The sequence below is a fragment of the Pteropus medius genome, unplaced genomic scaffold (assembly GCF_902729225.1).
Source record: "Pteropus medius unplaced genomic scaffold, Ma_sr-lr_union100, whole genome shotgun sequence".
Classification (NCBI taxonomy): Eukaryota; Metazoa; Chordata; class Mammalia; order Chiroptera; family Pteropodidae; genus Pteropus; species Pteropus medius.
Genome location: NW_024346692.1, coordinates 2,660,812 through 2,678,344, shown reverse-complemented (window position 1 = coordinate 2,678,344; position 17,533 = coordinate 2,660,812). Strand labels below are relative to the sequence as shown.

Here is a 17,533-nt window from a genome sequence, read left to right as displayed (position 1 = left end):
TAATATCTCTGTCCAAGAACCCAGGATCATCTCTGTAGTCAGAAAAACTGCGCCTGGGTAGAACAAAATGTTCTTTTTTTCCCCGTAAGTAAATAAAAGCTCTGCATCCACACCATTTCACTGGGATGGGCGATGTGCACATTCCCACCTACCTCTACTACTGGGCTAGTTTTTCATTTGACTTAACGATGAATCTTGTTTAACAAATTGTTGACTAGAGAGGGCTCACTCACCAAACCCTTCCAGATCTTAAATGTAGTGAAAGGAGGAGGGAAGTCATCAGATCATGTTCCTCAGATGGTCAGAGGTCACACACTCAGCTTGCGTGTGTCACTTTGGGTGGCAACCGTGTGCAGCCCATTGAGCATTGGGGGTGGATGGCTATGTCCTTTCCACGTTTGTCTTTTCCGCTTGTATAGTAGCACAAGATACACAAAACACAAAGCCATCTGACTGAGTGGCTCTTCTCTTAAGTTTGCATACATCCCAGGTAAACCATGATTTAGGGACAGGAGCATAGGATGGGAACCAAAGTTGTAAGCTGTCTGGGGAAGAGGATGGTATATTAACAGTATATTTATCATTAGTAATACAACTTCTTGGTATCAGCTTGCCTCAGTTCGGTGCCATATGGCAGCCAACACTTTTTTCCTCCCACCTTCCTGAGCCGATTTTCTTTTGACCTCAGTTCAGTTTGAGACAAATAAATGCTAATGGATTTAAGTAATTAACCAAACCAACAAGAGAAAAACAAAAAACAAACAAAACAAAACCAAACACAGCCAAGTTTGCTGAGCATTAACGAGGTAAGTAGAGATTTTCCACGGGTGGTTACAGAATCGGGATACACAATCATTCATGGAACATAGCGAAGGCCACCTAGTTAGCAGGAAGAAAATGAGTGGGCAGAGAAGACGGAGAGATTAACAATGATCTCTCTCTGCTGATCCAGCTTTTTGTTTCCTAATTAGGCACCCTTGGCATTCAGGGCAGTGCCACTTATGTGTGAGGAGGGAAGGGGAGTTGAGGTGGTCCTACAAAGTTTGTGCCTCATTTTATTTCTGCCACCTTAGGTTCATCCTCAGCCCTTTTGGACTTGCCCAAAGCAACACTCCCGAAGGCAGCGTGGGAGTCTCCTCAACCTGCCTCCACCTCTGGGTGGCTAATTACAACCTTTCCATTTCAGCAGTTATTTGTTCACTAGCCATGACTATAATGATGTGCACAGAGCTTTACTCAAGTCACTTTGCAATCATTAATTTGATAAGCTCTCTGGCTTTCTGGGTAGTACATTAAACTTTTCCACAGAGTGTGTGCTGGAAGATAATACACGTAGATATTTTCAAAACAAATTTTAAAACTCTCAATTTCTGATGGATGTGAAAGGGTAAATCCTTGACATGTTACCATATGCCATCTGGCAACCCAGAAATTGGTCTTGCAGAGATAGGAGATATCGAGATGGTTGTGGAAATCATACCTGGAAACTCTACCACCACCAGTAAGATTTTCTCTATGGAGTTCATCAGGTTCTCAGTGGTCAGGCAGTGAGCTCAGTATCCTACAGCAACCAGAGGGTGAAAAATAGACATAGCAAGAGATCCTGCTACTGACAACAAAATTGCTTTTAACCAATAAAGCAAAATAGAACGTCTTGGCATCTGTGCGCTGGACATCATGTTAAGCATTCCTGGAAGAGATGGGCTCCAGGCTTTTAAACAACACCAAGACTGTATATATAGTGCATGAATCTGAGATAATGGAATGCTAGTAAAAGGGAGAAGCATTCCCAGTGCAGATTTCACTGAGGACCAACCTTTTTCAGGAGATCAGACTTTTTTGAGGGGGAGAGGGGGAATTAAAAACGTTCAGTCTAATAAAACCTATTTTCAAAAGCATAGGTTCTGAGGGGAGAACATATATATTTTGGGAACTGGGGAGCAGCAAACAATATGTGACAGAGTATGGAAAAAGTGTGTCAAGAGATCAGTTTCTAGTGACTTCTGAATGATCACTTATGATCATGTTTAACTGTCTTTTGCCTTTGCTCCCTATCAGCAGTCCTGGAATGTTGAAGGTAGTCGCTGTTTGTTATTTAGAGTCCAGCCAGGCTCCTGTGAATCTGTGTCAAGAAAATGTAGATGTCCTCCAGCTGCACACTCTCTCCTTTACACCCTTCAGCGTACGATTTAGCATAATCCTCTGAAGGTTCTCAAAACAGGGAAATTATCTTAAATCCCTGCACAGAGTTTGTGAGTCATTGTTTTGATTGTTCTTGTAAAGGTACTTACATTCTTTCCTCCTGGCAAAATGAAATCTCAGATTCAAATTCTTGTTGGAGGAGGGGTGGGAAAGTAGAGAATAAAGAGGAAGCAAGCTTCCTTTTTAGAGTCATAACCTGAATGGTTTGCCTACCACTGAAATTTGGGGACGTGAAAACGCCTACAGGAGAAATAATTGCCAAGTGCTCTCAGGCAGCTCTCTCTCATTGGCAATGATATTTATAATTTCTCTTACTTACAATATCTTTTCTATGCAAACCAGACTCAGCCTCAAAATGCCAGATAATCAGGATTGTCTCCTAGCTCTAAATTCAGCGCTCTTTCTGCTCTATTGTATTGCCTTGTGTCCATCATTATGTCATGGACCCATATAGGTAACTATCATTTTAAGTTTATCTTTCTTTGGGGAGCGTAAACTTAAGATTATCACAGTGTTCAGAGAGGCAGGTGTAATTCTCCAATTAAAGGAACCAGAATTCCTTGGAGAAGTGGTTGGTTCCAGGGCTGCGGCAAGCAAGTGAAAGATGAGCATGAAACACCGGTAGTACCAGAAAGTAGGAAGTTCTGAAAAATAAGAGAGGATGGAGGCCTGTCTACCAACCTGAAAGCCCTGCCAGTGGCCAGACTTGGAACAGTATGAGCAAAATAAATAACATAAATCCAATAATTGTATTGATGATAACCCAAAGGATAAAATGGATATCCTTAAGTCCATACTGATATAAACAAATAACCGAGTAAATAAATAAAAGAGGAAGAAATGACATTATTTCTTATAAAACAATTTCAATCAACAAATACAGAATGAATGAGGGAAACAGAATATTAGTACACCATAGTAATAATTGCTGCAGGCAACCTTGATGGAGTTAGTGGGTAAAAGTTTAAGCGAAAACAGAACATTTGCATAATCTAAAGTATTTCCCTTTAAAATGAACACTTATTAATTACAAAAGGAAGAATAATAATTTTGTGGTGAAGAAACCTGGCAGATACCACCTTAACCAAGTACTAAAAGTTAGTATGACTAAGAACAAAACATATCAACATGGTGATATGAGGCACTGGGAAAGGCACGTAGCCTCTGTGACATTCTTTCCAATAATACATAATCTCAATCGAATTGTGCAAACCCCAAACTAAAGAACGTTCTACAAAAAGAGCTGTCCAGTGCTCATTGACATGGTCAAGGTTGAGCAAGACAGACTAAGGAACTGTCACAGCTTGGAGGAGGCTAGGAGACATGACAACCAAATCCTGGATTGTATCCTAGAAGAGGGGGAATAAAAGGACATTATTGGAAAAACCAGTGAAATTCAAATAAAATCTGCCGTTTAGTTGATAGTATTGTACCGATATTAATTTCTAAGTTTAGATCATTGCATTATGGTTATGTAAAATGTTAACATTACATGAACGTGAGTGAAGGGTATAAGGAGCTCTGTACTATTTTTACAACTCTCTTGTCAGTCTGTAATTATCTCAAAAAAAAAAAAACTATTGTGTGGATGATAGTTATCTCTATAGTTTTCAACACTGGAAAATAAATGAAGTGTAAGGCATCTGGGACCGTGCTGCTTACAATGAAACTTGGCGTTTCTTCATTCAACAGCTACTCAGCAGACACTAGGTTGAATCACTGTTTGTCTCAGGGATTTAGCAGCTAACAAGCCAGACAAATCCCGACAAAGCAATAAGTGCCAGGATAAAAGAAGTGCATGGTTCTATGAGAAAATGCAGAAACAACACTTAACTTTGGTTGAGGGCATCAGAGATCACAGAGCTGAAGGTGAGTATGAATTAGCCAAATCGGGACTGGTTGGGGAGAGAGGAGGCAGCGGCGGGGGGTGGGGTGGGGAGAGTAGGGATATGTTTCGAGCAGAAGAAACAGCGTTGCAAGAATGGAGGCAAGAGAAAACATGTAACGTCTGAAAACCAAAAAAAAAAGTTAACTTGGTTGGCTCATAGAGGTCAGAGAGAACTAGAAAGGTAAGCAGAAACCAAGTCATGTTAAGAAGTTTGTAACTTAACCTAAATGTGAGGGGAAGCTAGTAAAGAGCTCTAATTAAGGATGATGTTATCAGATTTAATTTTAGAAAAATTATCCTGGCTTCCGTGTGAGGAATAGATTAAACAGGGGTGTGAGATAGAGGCAGTGGGATAGGGAGACCGATTACAAGGCTAATCACAATAGTTCCTAGCAAGGGATGGCAGTGGTCTTGACATAACAGTGAGTGCTTTAAAGAGAAAATGGACAGATTTAGGAGGCTTTAAAGGAAGGCATACTCAACAGAAGTTAATGCTTGATTATATGAAGGTGGTGAAGGAGAGGGAAGATTTACTGTTTAGAATGTTCAATCCCACATCTAGCATCTGTAAGTCATTTCTTAGTCTACACATGGATCCATGCTATCATGTATGGCAGTGGCCTGCGACTTGATATGATTATCTGGAGATCTGTGATGATGTTTATGTGGGTGTGAAGACACACACTAAGAGAGCCCCTAATGAATTATGTCCCTTGCCCCCGAGTTAAGGCAGAAACTATGTTTTGCTTCTAACCAACAGAAAATGGTGAGAGTGATGGGCTGTCATTTTGTGATTAAGTTACATTACATAAGACTGTGTCTTAGCAGACTGGAGTGAGAGAGACTCCCTTGCTGGCTTCGAAGAAGTAAGGTGACATGTTGTGAGAGGGCTATATGACGAGGAAATATGAGTGACTTCTAGCCGCTGAGAGTGGCCAGCAAAGAAAGAAGGAAGGAAGGAAGGAAGGAAGGAAGGAAGGAAGGAAGGAAGGAAGGAAGGAAGGAAGGAAGGAAGGAAGGAAGGAAGGAAGGAAGGAAGGAAGGAAGGAAGGAAGGAAGAAGAAGAAGGAAGGAAGGAAGGAAGGAAAGAAAGGAAAAGAAAGAAAGAAAAGAAAGAAAATCCTACAACCACAAAAATTGAATTCTACCAACAACCTAAAAAGTCTTGGAAGTTTATATTTCCCAAATCAAGCCTCTGATGAGACCATAGTCCCAACTGACACCTTGACTGCATCCTGGTGACACCCTAAGCAGGATGGTGACACTTCTAATTCAAGAAACTATGAGATAATAAAAGATGCTTTGAGCCATCAGGTTTGTGGCAATTTGTGGTGCAGCCACAGAAAATGAATACACTTGTTCCAGATGCCTCTGTTCCCTCTTTTATATTGCCTACCGTTAGCTCTGTCCGTCATCAGGGTCTTAAACCAGGGATCTCTCCCATGTCTGTCCTCATTTTCAGCTGTTTAACCTGGATGTTCCAAATATCAAGAACTCTCTTTGGCTCTAGTACCAGAACTGAGTTAACTTACAAATTAGAGAATATCTTACCACCTTTGGACAAACCTAGAACTATGTTGTGGCCATAACTTATTACCAATGACATTTGCGTGTTGGAACAGCCAAAGGTTTATACTGTTTATACTCTGAGGACTTGCTCTCTACCCAAGCTGGCTTCCTATTTTCTCTTATGCCCTTACTGTAGGCCCTGTGGGCCTAAGGTGCTTTCAGGCTTTATTTAAGCAATCATCATCTGCTTTAATTCTTGTAGTTCTTTGAACCCCTGTAATCTCATCCCTAAGATGGACTCTATATAGTGTATCCTCTTACTTTTACTAAGAAAAGTAACATTTTAACTTACTACTAGGAAATGGATAAATGATTATGAAAGTACTTGGGAATGTACGGAGTCTAAAAAAATCATACAGATTTCTTAATGTCAAGCTTCTCGTTTGTATCCTTGTTGAAATACCTGATAATTAGGAGGCTGTGGCTTTCTGCTTTTTCTATAAATTTTAAAGGTGGGATTCATAAAGCTCTTCACTTGTTAGCCCTTGCTTTTAGTGATGGAATTTGTAAGGAAGCCTCTTCTTCATGATATTCTAGCTATAGAACTATTTATTCAACCATTGTTCAGTTACCACCTACAATTTGCTAGCCATGGTCCAAGGCTATCGGAATATAGCAATGAACAAGCTAGTTTAAAACAATGGAATTTGCATTTTAAAAGGGAAGAGATATAATAAGAAAACAAATATTTACAATGCACATTATGTCAGATGATGGTAGTTGTAATGGGGAAATAAAGATGGGAATAGAAACAGTGTTGAGGGCTGCAATTTTAAACAGATTGGTCAGAAAAGATGAAAGTTACTGGAATATTTTAAGCAAAACAGTGACATGATATGGCTTATATTTTAATAATACTATAATTTCTGTGCTAAGAATGCAATATGGTGGGTGTTTGGGGAGAAGGGATTGAAAACAAGGGTAGGAACAGAGAGACCAATTAGGAGGCTATTTCAACAACCCAGGTAGGACAGTGTAAATATAGAACATTTCCATCATCACAGAAAGTTCTATTTGACTTATTGGGAAGAGGGACAATGTGGAATACCATGGCTTCCTTTGGTGCAAGAAATCAGAGATCTCTCTCTTTACTCCAAGAGGACATGGGGATCTGGGGTTTCCTCTTAACTGCTGCCAGTGGAGAATGAAAAATTTTGAGGAGATAATAGATTTTTCCTTCCCTCAAATTTATTTTTCTTCTCTCAACATTTATTTTTCTCTAAGAATTATAATTTTGGCTAGAAAAGCCGTTTTAAGGAAGAACAAATAAAATCTTATTATCGAATACCCATTATATGGTAAATACAATTTTAATATGCTATTGACATAAGCACACATTATGTACAACACATTACATGCTAAATACAATTTAAATGTTATCTCATCTTCATCTTTACACTTAGTATGTAAAATATTTGTATCTCCATTTCTTGGTAAAGCCAAAGTTCAGAGAAGATAAATGACATTCTCAGGGTAGGATTTAGTGTTGGAGCAAGAACGGACCCCAAAAACCATCCCTTTTTCCTTGATGTACTTTACATAGCCTCTTTTCTGGATGTTTCTTCATGCATAATGATCAAAGAAGAATGTTAATAGATTAGAAATCTTTGTGTATGTGTTTGTGTAACTTCTTTAATATATCTGTGGAGACATTGTGACCTTCTGCAAGTAACGGTGGTTACCCAAGCTTGGATCTTTGAGCAGAGTGTGCTTTCTTATCCTTTGTCAAAACCCTATTCTCTTAGAGCATAAAAGATAAACATCTGTTCATCAAGGAGGCATTAAGGCTGGCCATGTGAGGAAAAGGAAACGCTGGCAGAAATACATGAACACTGAATTGGGTGGGAGTGGGAGACGGAAGTTATGGTCTTGACTTGGCCACTTATTAGCTTTGTGTCCTTGGGCAAGTAAGTACTCCATCTCTCTGGATATCTATTTCCCATCCTTAAACTAAGACTGCTTCCTGTTTAAGAGCCCATTCTAGCTCTGGAACTGTAACCCAGCTTGGTGTTCTCTCTTACTGTTTACTCTGTTAGGAAGAAATTGTCTAGGTCCTTTGATATTTGTTTCTTCATGTCTTCAATATTTGCCTATTTTCTGGTAATGTAGAGGAAAACAATATGTAGCCACATAAAATTATAGTAAATTCTTACTTCAGTGTAATTCTCCTAGTAAACTCAAAAAAAAAAAAGTCTCAATGTATTTAGTTGAGCCATTTTGCTATTAAAAATAGCCAAAGGAAGAAGAAGCAGTAAATATGTACGGCCTTAATTCACATTTGTACTTCACAAACAAGAGCTAACAGTGTTATGGCTGGTCGCTGAAGTATGAGCACATTAATAATAGTGCTAAGACCCCAGATCTAAAGAATTTTCTGGCTGGTAGTCAAACTATATTTATATTTTGTCTTAATATTTAGCATTTGGTTATGCTAAATACAGCATTTATTTTGGGGTACATTGTAAACTTTGCTCTCCAAAAAAAGTAATGTCTTTTACTTAGATTTCATCATTGTGCCTTAATCCTACTTGTTGACTTGAATGCTGGCTCTACCACCTCTTAAAAGCTCAGTTATTATAAAGTCAATTCTTCCCTCATTCCCAACTCCTTAAAAATTATCTTGGTCATAACTCCCAGTTTAGTGTGGGGTAGTGGAACAGTTTTTCCCTTAGAGATTTGAATAGTGAAAGATCAGCTAAACTGTCTAGTTATCTCTCTAGGAATCTTAATTGAAACCAATCTCTCCCCTATGTTAATTATTTTTTAATAGGAAGAAAAAGAAAAAAACAAACTAGGCACACGAATCTTCCTCCATTTTCTGCTTAATAGCAAAGTTAACAAGAGGCTTTTCCTGGGTATAATTCATTGACTGGGATCATTTTCGCTGTCCCCAGGGCCATCGACTCTTCCCAGCTGCTCCATTAATCTCTGGGAAATCCCCAGCGCTGTAACTGTCACTGTATAATTAAATGCTTTGTTATTTTCTGCATGGTCCTGTACTTTGGCAGCTTATTTTCACTAATAGCAGGGCCTGTTCTTTGTCGCTTATCCCATATGGCTGTGAAGAAGTAGCCTTCAAATCTTTCCTCTTTTTTATTTCTTCTTCTGAATCAAGCAGTCTTATCTGCACCCTCCTTCCCTTCTTCCTTCCCCTCTCCTTTACTCCTGTCTTTTCCACTCCCCTTCTTGTTCCTCATCTCTTTGACTCAAAGCCGGATTCTCTAAATAACATATCAGATGGATAGCAACTACTTTTTATATTCATTCTAACCTCTTCCTACTCAGGGGAAGATTTAAAATTTTTCAATTAAATGTGCATTGCTTTTTAATTTTTTTTCCGTAAAGGTTAATCTTTGGCTTGAGCACATGGTCCAGCAAACATCCAGACAATATAAATGCTGAACAGGAAAAGAAAATAAACATTTTCACTTCTTGATGTTGTTATCATGATAGTAATTTTATAATTACCGCACCTTGATGATACGGGAAGGTATTTTAAAAGTTAGTATTTTTTCCCCAGTCAGACCTCAGCATTTTTCCTTAAGATATCCTAGTATTACTCAAAAATGATGCCATTGCTTTCGCGCAGGTCGGAGAGGTTTCTTTTGCTTAAATAAGGTGTCTTCCCACAGTGAACGGCAGTATCATCCCAGGAGATCCAGGGGAGCAAGGAGTTCTAGGAGCAGATGGTCACCGAATTGAAGCACAAGCTCCCTAAGGAGCTTCCCTACCCGTTTTTGCGTCCCCTGTCCCTCGATTCTCAGCCCTTGAGTGTACGGTAGAATTAGGTGGGGGAAGCTTTAAAAATCCTGATGTCTAGGCCACACCCAAGACCATCTTGAGAGGGGGTTGTTATAGGGAGAGAATATTAAGTAAGTAACTGCAAAGAAAAAAATAATGAGAAGTGGCTAAGAGTTCTCTGCCATGTTCTCCTTAAGGGGAGACAGTGTGTGGAGCAGGCCATCCTTGAGCTCTAGAGTCAGACCTAGATAAGAACTGGCACTGCTGTCTACCAACTTGGAGCAATACTCCTGACCTCTGAGCCTCAGTTCTCTCATCTGTAAATGTGAATAATTATACCCAGCCCATATTTTTGCCATGAAGTTTAAATAAGAAATCACTTTTAAAGCGTGCAGGTAATGTGGGCACTTCCTAAGATCCTTAAGGTGTTTAGTATGAGGACTCTGCTCCACACCTTGTTTCTGTTCCACATCCTCTCTACTCCCACAAATGCATATATGGTCCTTTACTCACAATTCTCTTTCATGAATCCATAGCTTTGTACACATTATTCATGCTAAGCACAAGAAGCTATCTGCTTTGACAGTTTGCTTGTCAAAGTAATATTTATCCTTCAAGGCTTAGCTCAGTTTCTACCTGTGAAGCATTCTTCAGCTTACCTAATCATTTAGTACTGCTTTGGTAACTTTCCTCCTGCACTTTGTACCTACCTGGTAAGGTCAAAAAACATGCTAATCGTTTGAAGTTCCATCTATTTTCCCATTAAATTCTAGTTGTCGAGGGCAAGAATTAAATCCTTTCGTTTTACACCCTGGTGCCAGCACAATACCTAGAACAGAGTAGGTGTTCGATAAGTATTTTTTGAATGAATGAACAAACAAGTTTTGTTTTTTTTTTAATATCTCTTTCAAAAAAAGGTTAGTTGCCTAGCCCACAATCAGGAGTCAGAAAGCAGGGGAAGACCCTGAGAGCTTGTTTTCCCATGGTGGAGATGACCTGGTAGTCAGAAAAGGAGTTTGGAAGATGAAAAGAGGATAGTCAAATGCCATTAGCCTCTCAAGAAAAAATGTTTGGATTGTTTATTGAGGGTTCAAATTTAATTCATTAAACTGAAATGAATTGCAAGCTTCCAGAGGAGCTGCCATATCCGTGTTGCTTCCCGTATGCACCAACTCTCATATTGGATGCATATTGGAATTACCTGGAAGATTTTTAAAAATTCTAGGCAATATCCTAGACCAGGCATCAGCATTTTTTAAAGTTCCTTTTGTGACTTCAGTGAGAAGCCCATGTTGAAGGCCATTGCCCAGCACAGAACCTAGTTTATTTTTTTGCCCACACTAGAGGTTCAAAATCTGTTTTCTTTCTAATTGCATAACTCAATCTTTCGTTTATTACCTGACTTCCTCTTCAGAGCTGAGAATGAGCAAATAGCAGTGTTTTCCAAATACTAAATTAATCAGCCCTACAAGCCTTTAAAACAGACAGGAGCAACTAATTTGTAGCTTCAGAGAATGAGTCTTTGTTATTACTGGGTTTTCTTGTATGCTCATTTTTGCTGTCAAGCTAATATATTATGTTCTTAGAGTAGTAAGACAAGTCTAAAATTATTATGGCAGAAAATGCTGTTTCAAGGAGGAAAATAGAGTGATGAGGCCGATTTCTGTCAATTGGCCATTCAGGTATCTTGTCTTCAAAGCAAACAGGTGATTCTCCCATGCACACAAAGACTACGAGGCATTCCCTCAAACTGTTGCTCCGAACTTGATGGCTGATGTCAGTGTAGAACTGTACAGTGTCCTATGGTAAAGGGGAAAATCCATGAGGATCAAGATAACTTTCACTCTTAGAAGTGAGAGAATCATTATTGTACATTGAGGACAGGAGGTGAAGGAAGAGAGGAGACCAAGAGGAGGACTATTTTTAACTCTGACTTGCCTTACCAGCTTGAAAGTCAAAAATACTGATTTCCGACCAAGCCTCAGAACCTATGGATTCGTGTTGAATCACACAATGCCAATATGCTGCTTATTGCTTCTGGAAATTGGCATGCCATATAGAAAAACTTTTAAAAGCTCATCTTTCATCAGCATTCCTTAAGGGGGTGGAAAGGATGGCTCTTATAGGTTGCACAGATGAGTATCATTAAGCAGATTGACTTTTCGTTGCTTCAAGAGTGCATTACAATAGAAAAAGCAGTTTAACTCTTTAATCTTCACAGATGTTTAATGTAATACTTTATCTTTTGTGTGTCTAAAACCTATGTTTCATAATAATAGGTGATATTTGTATTAGTTTTCTATTGCTGCATAACAAATTACCACACATGTAGTGGCTTAACACAACACCTACTTATTACCTCACTGTTTTCATGGGCCTGGAGGCCAGGATCATCTTAAGTTGTAGGTTCCTAGCTAAGGGCCTCAATCAAGGTGTTGGCTGGAGTGCATTCTCATCCAGAAGCTTGACTAAGGAAAAATCTTCTTCCAAGATCATTTAGGATTTTGATAAAATTTATTTCTTTACAGCTATATGCCTGAGGTCCCCATTTTTTTGCTGTCAGCCAGGGACCTCTCTCAGCTCTAGAGGTGCCCACAGTTCCTTGCCATGTGGCCTTTTCACAATGTGGCAGCTTACTCCTTCAAAGCCAGCAGTAGAATCTTTCTTATTCCAGTCTAATGTAATATAACATGATGATGAGAGTGATATCCCATCACCTTTGCCATTTCTACTGGCTAGAAGCCAATCACAGTTTCCACAATCAAGAACAGGTGTGAGGGGAAGGGTGTATGTCGGGTTGTGACTTGTTGCTGTGACCTTTTGGTCTGTGTTTACCACAATATTCTAAACAGGCATTTTACTAAAGTTGTTAATTTAAAAGAACCAGCTCGGTATAGGTTGCTTAGTGTGGAATAAAAGAAAAAGCACTGATATTAATGTGCCCTGGAATTGTGTCGCTCCGTGACTTTGACTAGCCAGTTACTTAAACTTTGAGACTGAGTTTTATTTCCTGTAAAATGAGAACAACTTACATCTACTATGAAGAATTATAAATGTGAAATTGTACATGTATTTGAAAGTACTTGTAAAGTGTCCAATGAATCAGTTTTCATCAGAAAATGATCAACAAATTATTTTAGTTTATCTGTCCTTTAAATCTAAGATCGAGTCACTGAAATTAAATCCTTTTTCATTAACTCGATTTCTGGAATTTTAGCAATGTATCTAGAAACAATACTTTATAACTATTTTCTCTAGCAAGTCTGAATTCCTATATGCAGGGTGGGGCCTCCAGTTAAATCCACGAGGGCCAGATAGAGGGAAATATAATCAGACAAATAGAGATATCTTAATTATCATAGACTTTTCCCCTACCAAAAAAAAAAAAGATGAAAGAGGCACATTTAAAAAAAATAGATAGAGAGATATTGAAGGTCTTAGAATATCAAGCCGTAGGTCAAAGAATTTCATTCCAGTCCATACTGTTCTTTTATAAGGAATGTGGTCATAGTTTTGGTTTTTAAAGAACACTACTTTAGGAATATCAACCTTATCTCAGGAGCAAAGAAATGAAATATTTTGTGTTCTATATTAATAGTTTTTGAAACATTACAGAATTTGGGTTTAACCTATGAATATTCTGGCAATTATGGCAGTCAACATAAGATCTGTTTGGGGGAAATTAATATTATATAAAGATAGCTATCAGAAAAAAGGGTGGACATACACCCTCCCCTGAGGTCTTGTCTGCTGAGGAATGAAGTAAATGTTGGAGAAATCGCACAGAGACTATTTGTGCAGTACCTAGTCTGTGTTGGACAAATTACTAGAACTGCTTTTCTGTCACGCTCCATCAGGGTATTATATTAGGTTAAGGGAAAATAAAATTCATCTAAAACAGCATGTCTTTCTTTATGCCTGGCCTCACTCTTTTTTTGTGTGGTATTTCAAATCAGACTTTGTAAGTACCTCAGTTCTTATTCTGAAAGAACTCCTGAAGGTTGGCCCTCTTAAAAAGTAAAAAGTACAGGAAAATCATATAGTCACCCCCAAAGTGACTTGGTGATATGCATCTTTTACAATTCGCCTCTGCCTGTTTTTTTGACACACCCTCTGTCATTATAATTTGCTGTTGTTAGATGCTATTAAATTCATCAGTTCAAACGCACTCTGTTCCCAGGTTTACAGCATGTAATAATGATTTGGGTCTTCGTGCATTCCTGATAAATTAGGCCCGTATGATCACGTAGCATGCATAGGGAAGAAGGTTTACTGGATTAAAAATTCCAGACATTCTGGTTTATTGTATCTCCTCCAGTAACAATTTTTGTAAGCCATGTTTCTATTTTTTTTTTTTAAGAAGCCAGAAGTTTAGAAAAGTAAATGACATCCATTTGAGGATAAATAAGACCTTCTTCCCTGCAAAACAAGTCCTATATTCAAAGGAACATCTTTCCCTTTTGTTTGGACTAGGCCTGTTTGTATTAACTACCTAACACTACTATACTAATATATGATTCACATTATCAAAAAATATGAAATGTAGAAATTTTTAAAAGATAAGATTAAAATTAATAGAAAGAGAAGTTTGAATATTTGCTTCTTGCACCCCTTTGGAGACAACTGATGTGGATGAGGAACAAACTAAAAGCCATTAATTGACTCCTCTGTTTCTTCCTTTCTCCAATCTGTGCTCGCCGTTGCATTCTGACTTATGAGTGCCATTGGATTTGATGTGTGTCTGGTGGTTGCAGGAGCTGGAGAGTGACAGCAGTATGGAGTGGGTTTCCATAAATTTACATTGCACGTTTTATTTTTAGAAGTTACTTGGCTTCCTACAGAAATCTGATAGGAAATCAGAGATACTCAGTGTTTGCTTATCGGCTCCTCATTATACTCTTCAAAGAAGATGAAGAGATACTTACTTCCGATAAAATTGGGCATTATTCTTGGCTGGATCCATGGCAGGCTAACCTTGAATTGTGTAAGTTAGAGTTAATCAGTATGAGCCTTTGCTTTCCACACTATTCAAGGGCCTGTGTAAGAGCTGTGCTTTTTATAAATTTAGGATGAACTGAAATAAAATAATTTTTCTAAAATAATATACGAAGGCCAGTTATTTGAAGAGAAGAAAATATTCTAACAGCTTTCTAATTCTTTGACTTCTCAGAATGACAGATTGTAAAATAAACATGCTGTAGTCATAAAACTTTACGTAACATCAGGGGAAATATTCTTCCTGAGTTAGACATTATACACTTGAACTAGAAGTTTGGATCAAATACCATATTTCATGCCTTCACTGATTTCCTCTCACAAAAATTGATAGATGCCTACATTTCTTAGTTGACAAAAAAGAAGACTTTTCTTTATCAGGAACAAGACACAAATTTTTGAGTTGCAAAAATGGTGTAGAATGAGTATGCCATTACACATTTAAATTTATGAACAAAATTATTTTTATTTGGCATTTACTTTTTTAAATTCTAAACGAAGTTGATTACTGTTTTAATACCCTAGTAGTTTTTTTTTCAGTCACAATTATATGTTCTCTTGCCTGTCTCACAGGTTTATGTTAAAATCTAAATTATATCATGACTGAGAAGGCATTTTCTAAACCATTTAAAGATAATGAATTATTATTACATTATATGTCATCATATAATATTGTATCGTTAAATATCAAGTTATTGTTTTTGCACTCATTGCAATTTAAGTCTTCCAGTCAACATATCTTCCATCCCACTTTTTCATAATGTTTGGACAAGAATATCCCATTAATACATTTTGAATGAGATAATGTCTGTAAAGTATTTTGAGGTTATCAGGAAGTAAGTGATAGTTATTGTTAAGTCAGAATGTGAAGATGAACAATTTATATCACTTGTTGATATCATTCTGGAATCAACACGTATATGTAAAAAGCACATGTTTTGCAATTGAGCAATTGGCTTTTCTTTCCTATAATAATATATAGCTTTTTAATAGCTTTAGATGAGGAGAAAAGAAAGAAGACATGTACTTTATGATGTGATCTTATATCTATGAGTCAATATTCGATTATTTTTAATCTCTGAAACTCTTATCAGCCAGTAAGTTATCCTTTGGTCCTATTTGTTTAAGACTTGGGAGGAATTCCTGATTTGAATGGATAATTCTTTGAGCAAGAAGCCAGGAGAACCTTTTCAAGCTTAACCGGTCAGTTGTTTTCTTCTTCTGAGATAAAAGTCTCATGAATTGTAATTTACTCCTTTAAAATATAAAAGAGAAAAGGACTGAATTTCCAGATGGCTCCTGTCAGTGGTCATAACGACATTCTTCCAAAGTTTACTCTGTGAATAGCAAAGCCATTCGGCTACACCGTGCAATGTCCTCACAGGGCATTTTCCACCTGTTTGTACGTGTGACATCACCTGTCATCTTTTCTCCATTCTCCACTCTCTCTTCTTTTACATAAACTTAGAGGCCCACCCCAGCAGGTTCTAGTCATTTCCTTTCTTCCAATGTGTAATGGAGGGAAGGTTGACCCTGACTTAATATTAAAATAATAAAATCTGATGTTCCAGGGATCGTTCTAAACATTTTCCATATATTAATTCATGTCTTAATCCTATGAAATAGCTAACATTATTCCTGCTTACAGATGAGGAAATGGAGAAGAAAAGCTTAAGTAAGTGACACAGCCAGGATTTGAAACCTAGCAGCCCTAGCTGCCGACACCTTACACTGTCTCCTGATAATTCACTACTCACTCTCTAAGTGAAAAGTTCAGCTATTAGCGATCATGATGAATGGGGTATCTGTGAACACAAACAAGGAAACAAATCTCATGCCAGATTTTGAATTTGATGTGGAATTTCATAAAAGTGCTCTAACTTAATATTTCACATATTGTTTGGATTATTAAGATTTTTCAGGATGAAGAAAACTAGCTTGCAGGATGTTGGGTTCCTGGGTTAAATTCACATGACTCAGTCATTACGGGACTTGTTCAGGGCTTCCACTGACCTGGGAGGGTTGAGGCTTTATTTGAACTGCTGGAAAGTCCAAATAAAGACTGCTATAAAGTCTTCTAAATGAAACCAGAGTCTCATAAGCAGAAGGTGAACTAAAACCAGATTTTTAAAGCTATTGATATTTGTGCTTGGTTTCTTCCTGGCTAAAGGATGTTCCCTAAGGGGAAAAAAGTCAGTGGAAAAAATGAATGTCTGGATGCAATAAAATTGTCACTATTAATCATTTATACATGTTAGAAGAATTGGGACTGAGAACATATGAAATATCTTTATATATCACGGTCTGCCTAACAACCAGAAGCAGCCTGGCTGTGTGGTCTTATTCCGTAGTTTGGATAAAAAATACTGGAAAATTCTGCTTTCTGCGCAGAGCTTGGAGCCCCTCCACTCACCCCTTACCACGATCAGAAAGGGAAGATACCTCCCCATGGAGGAGATGTGCGGTTTCTATCCCATAAGTGAAGCTGACAGAACCACCTCAGATTTCTTTATCAGTAGCGCAAAGGATGTCTGGGGGTTCAGAATTATCTAGTTCCTAGCAGATAGGAGGGCTCCGCATCATCCCTATTGACTTCAGCCAGTGCAACCAGTCTCAAAGCCTGTGCCTCCAATTCGAGAGTGCTGCGGATGATTAATGGGATGTGCCTTGAGGGTGTGGGGTTTTGCACGCGAACCTTCTCTGATAGTCTTTAGAGCTACTGCTTGCAGGGAGCTTGGCTGTTGGGTCTGTGCGGAGAGGCAGGTCTCCTGCTCATGCCAGAGCCACAGCCAGTAGCTCAGGCATAAGAGCCCCCCCACCTCTTACTTCAGGACAAGAACCTGTTTGAAGAAAGCTTCTGGGCATCTGAACAGCCCGGGGCAGGGCTACCGAGTTCCCCAGTATATGTGCCTTGTGGGTTCATTTCACACTGGAAATAGTGCTACATTTTAATTTTTTAATTTTATAATTCAAACCTTTGTTCATTTTCTATGTCAGCCCTTTGCAGTAAAATTCCAAGGTCTCAACTGCTTGTGGAGTAATATTTCTCTCTGTTCAAAAGGACAGTATTATGTTATATTTCTTGACTTTCCAGTTTAGAAAAAAAGATAAATTTTTTTCCTTCCTAGCTAAGGAATA

At 38.2% G+C, this 17,533-nt stretch overlaps 1 protein-coding gene across 2 annotated transcripts in view; it reads left to right on the top strand.

The window, feature by feature from the left end:
- The window catches only part of RERG (RAS like estrogen regulated growth inhibitor), a 96,175-nt gene that overhangs the window by 19,326 nt on the left and 59,316 nt on the right, over nucleotides 1-17,533 (top strand). The window contains exon 1 of one of the 2 annotated variants that reach the window (XM_039876431.1): nucleotides 3,816-4,071. The exons of the other annotated variant lie outside the window; for it this stretch is intronic. Within the exon in view, the coding sequence (XP_039732365.1) occupies nucleotides 4,017-4,071 (55 nt within the window). The 5' untranslated portion in view covers nucleotides 3,816-4,016. Of the gene's footprint in view, nucleotides 1-3,815; nucleotides 4,072-17,533 lie in introns of those variants that run through there. 2 annotated transcript variants of the gene reach the window in all.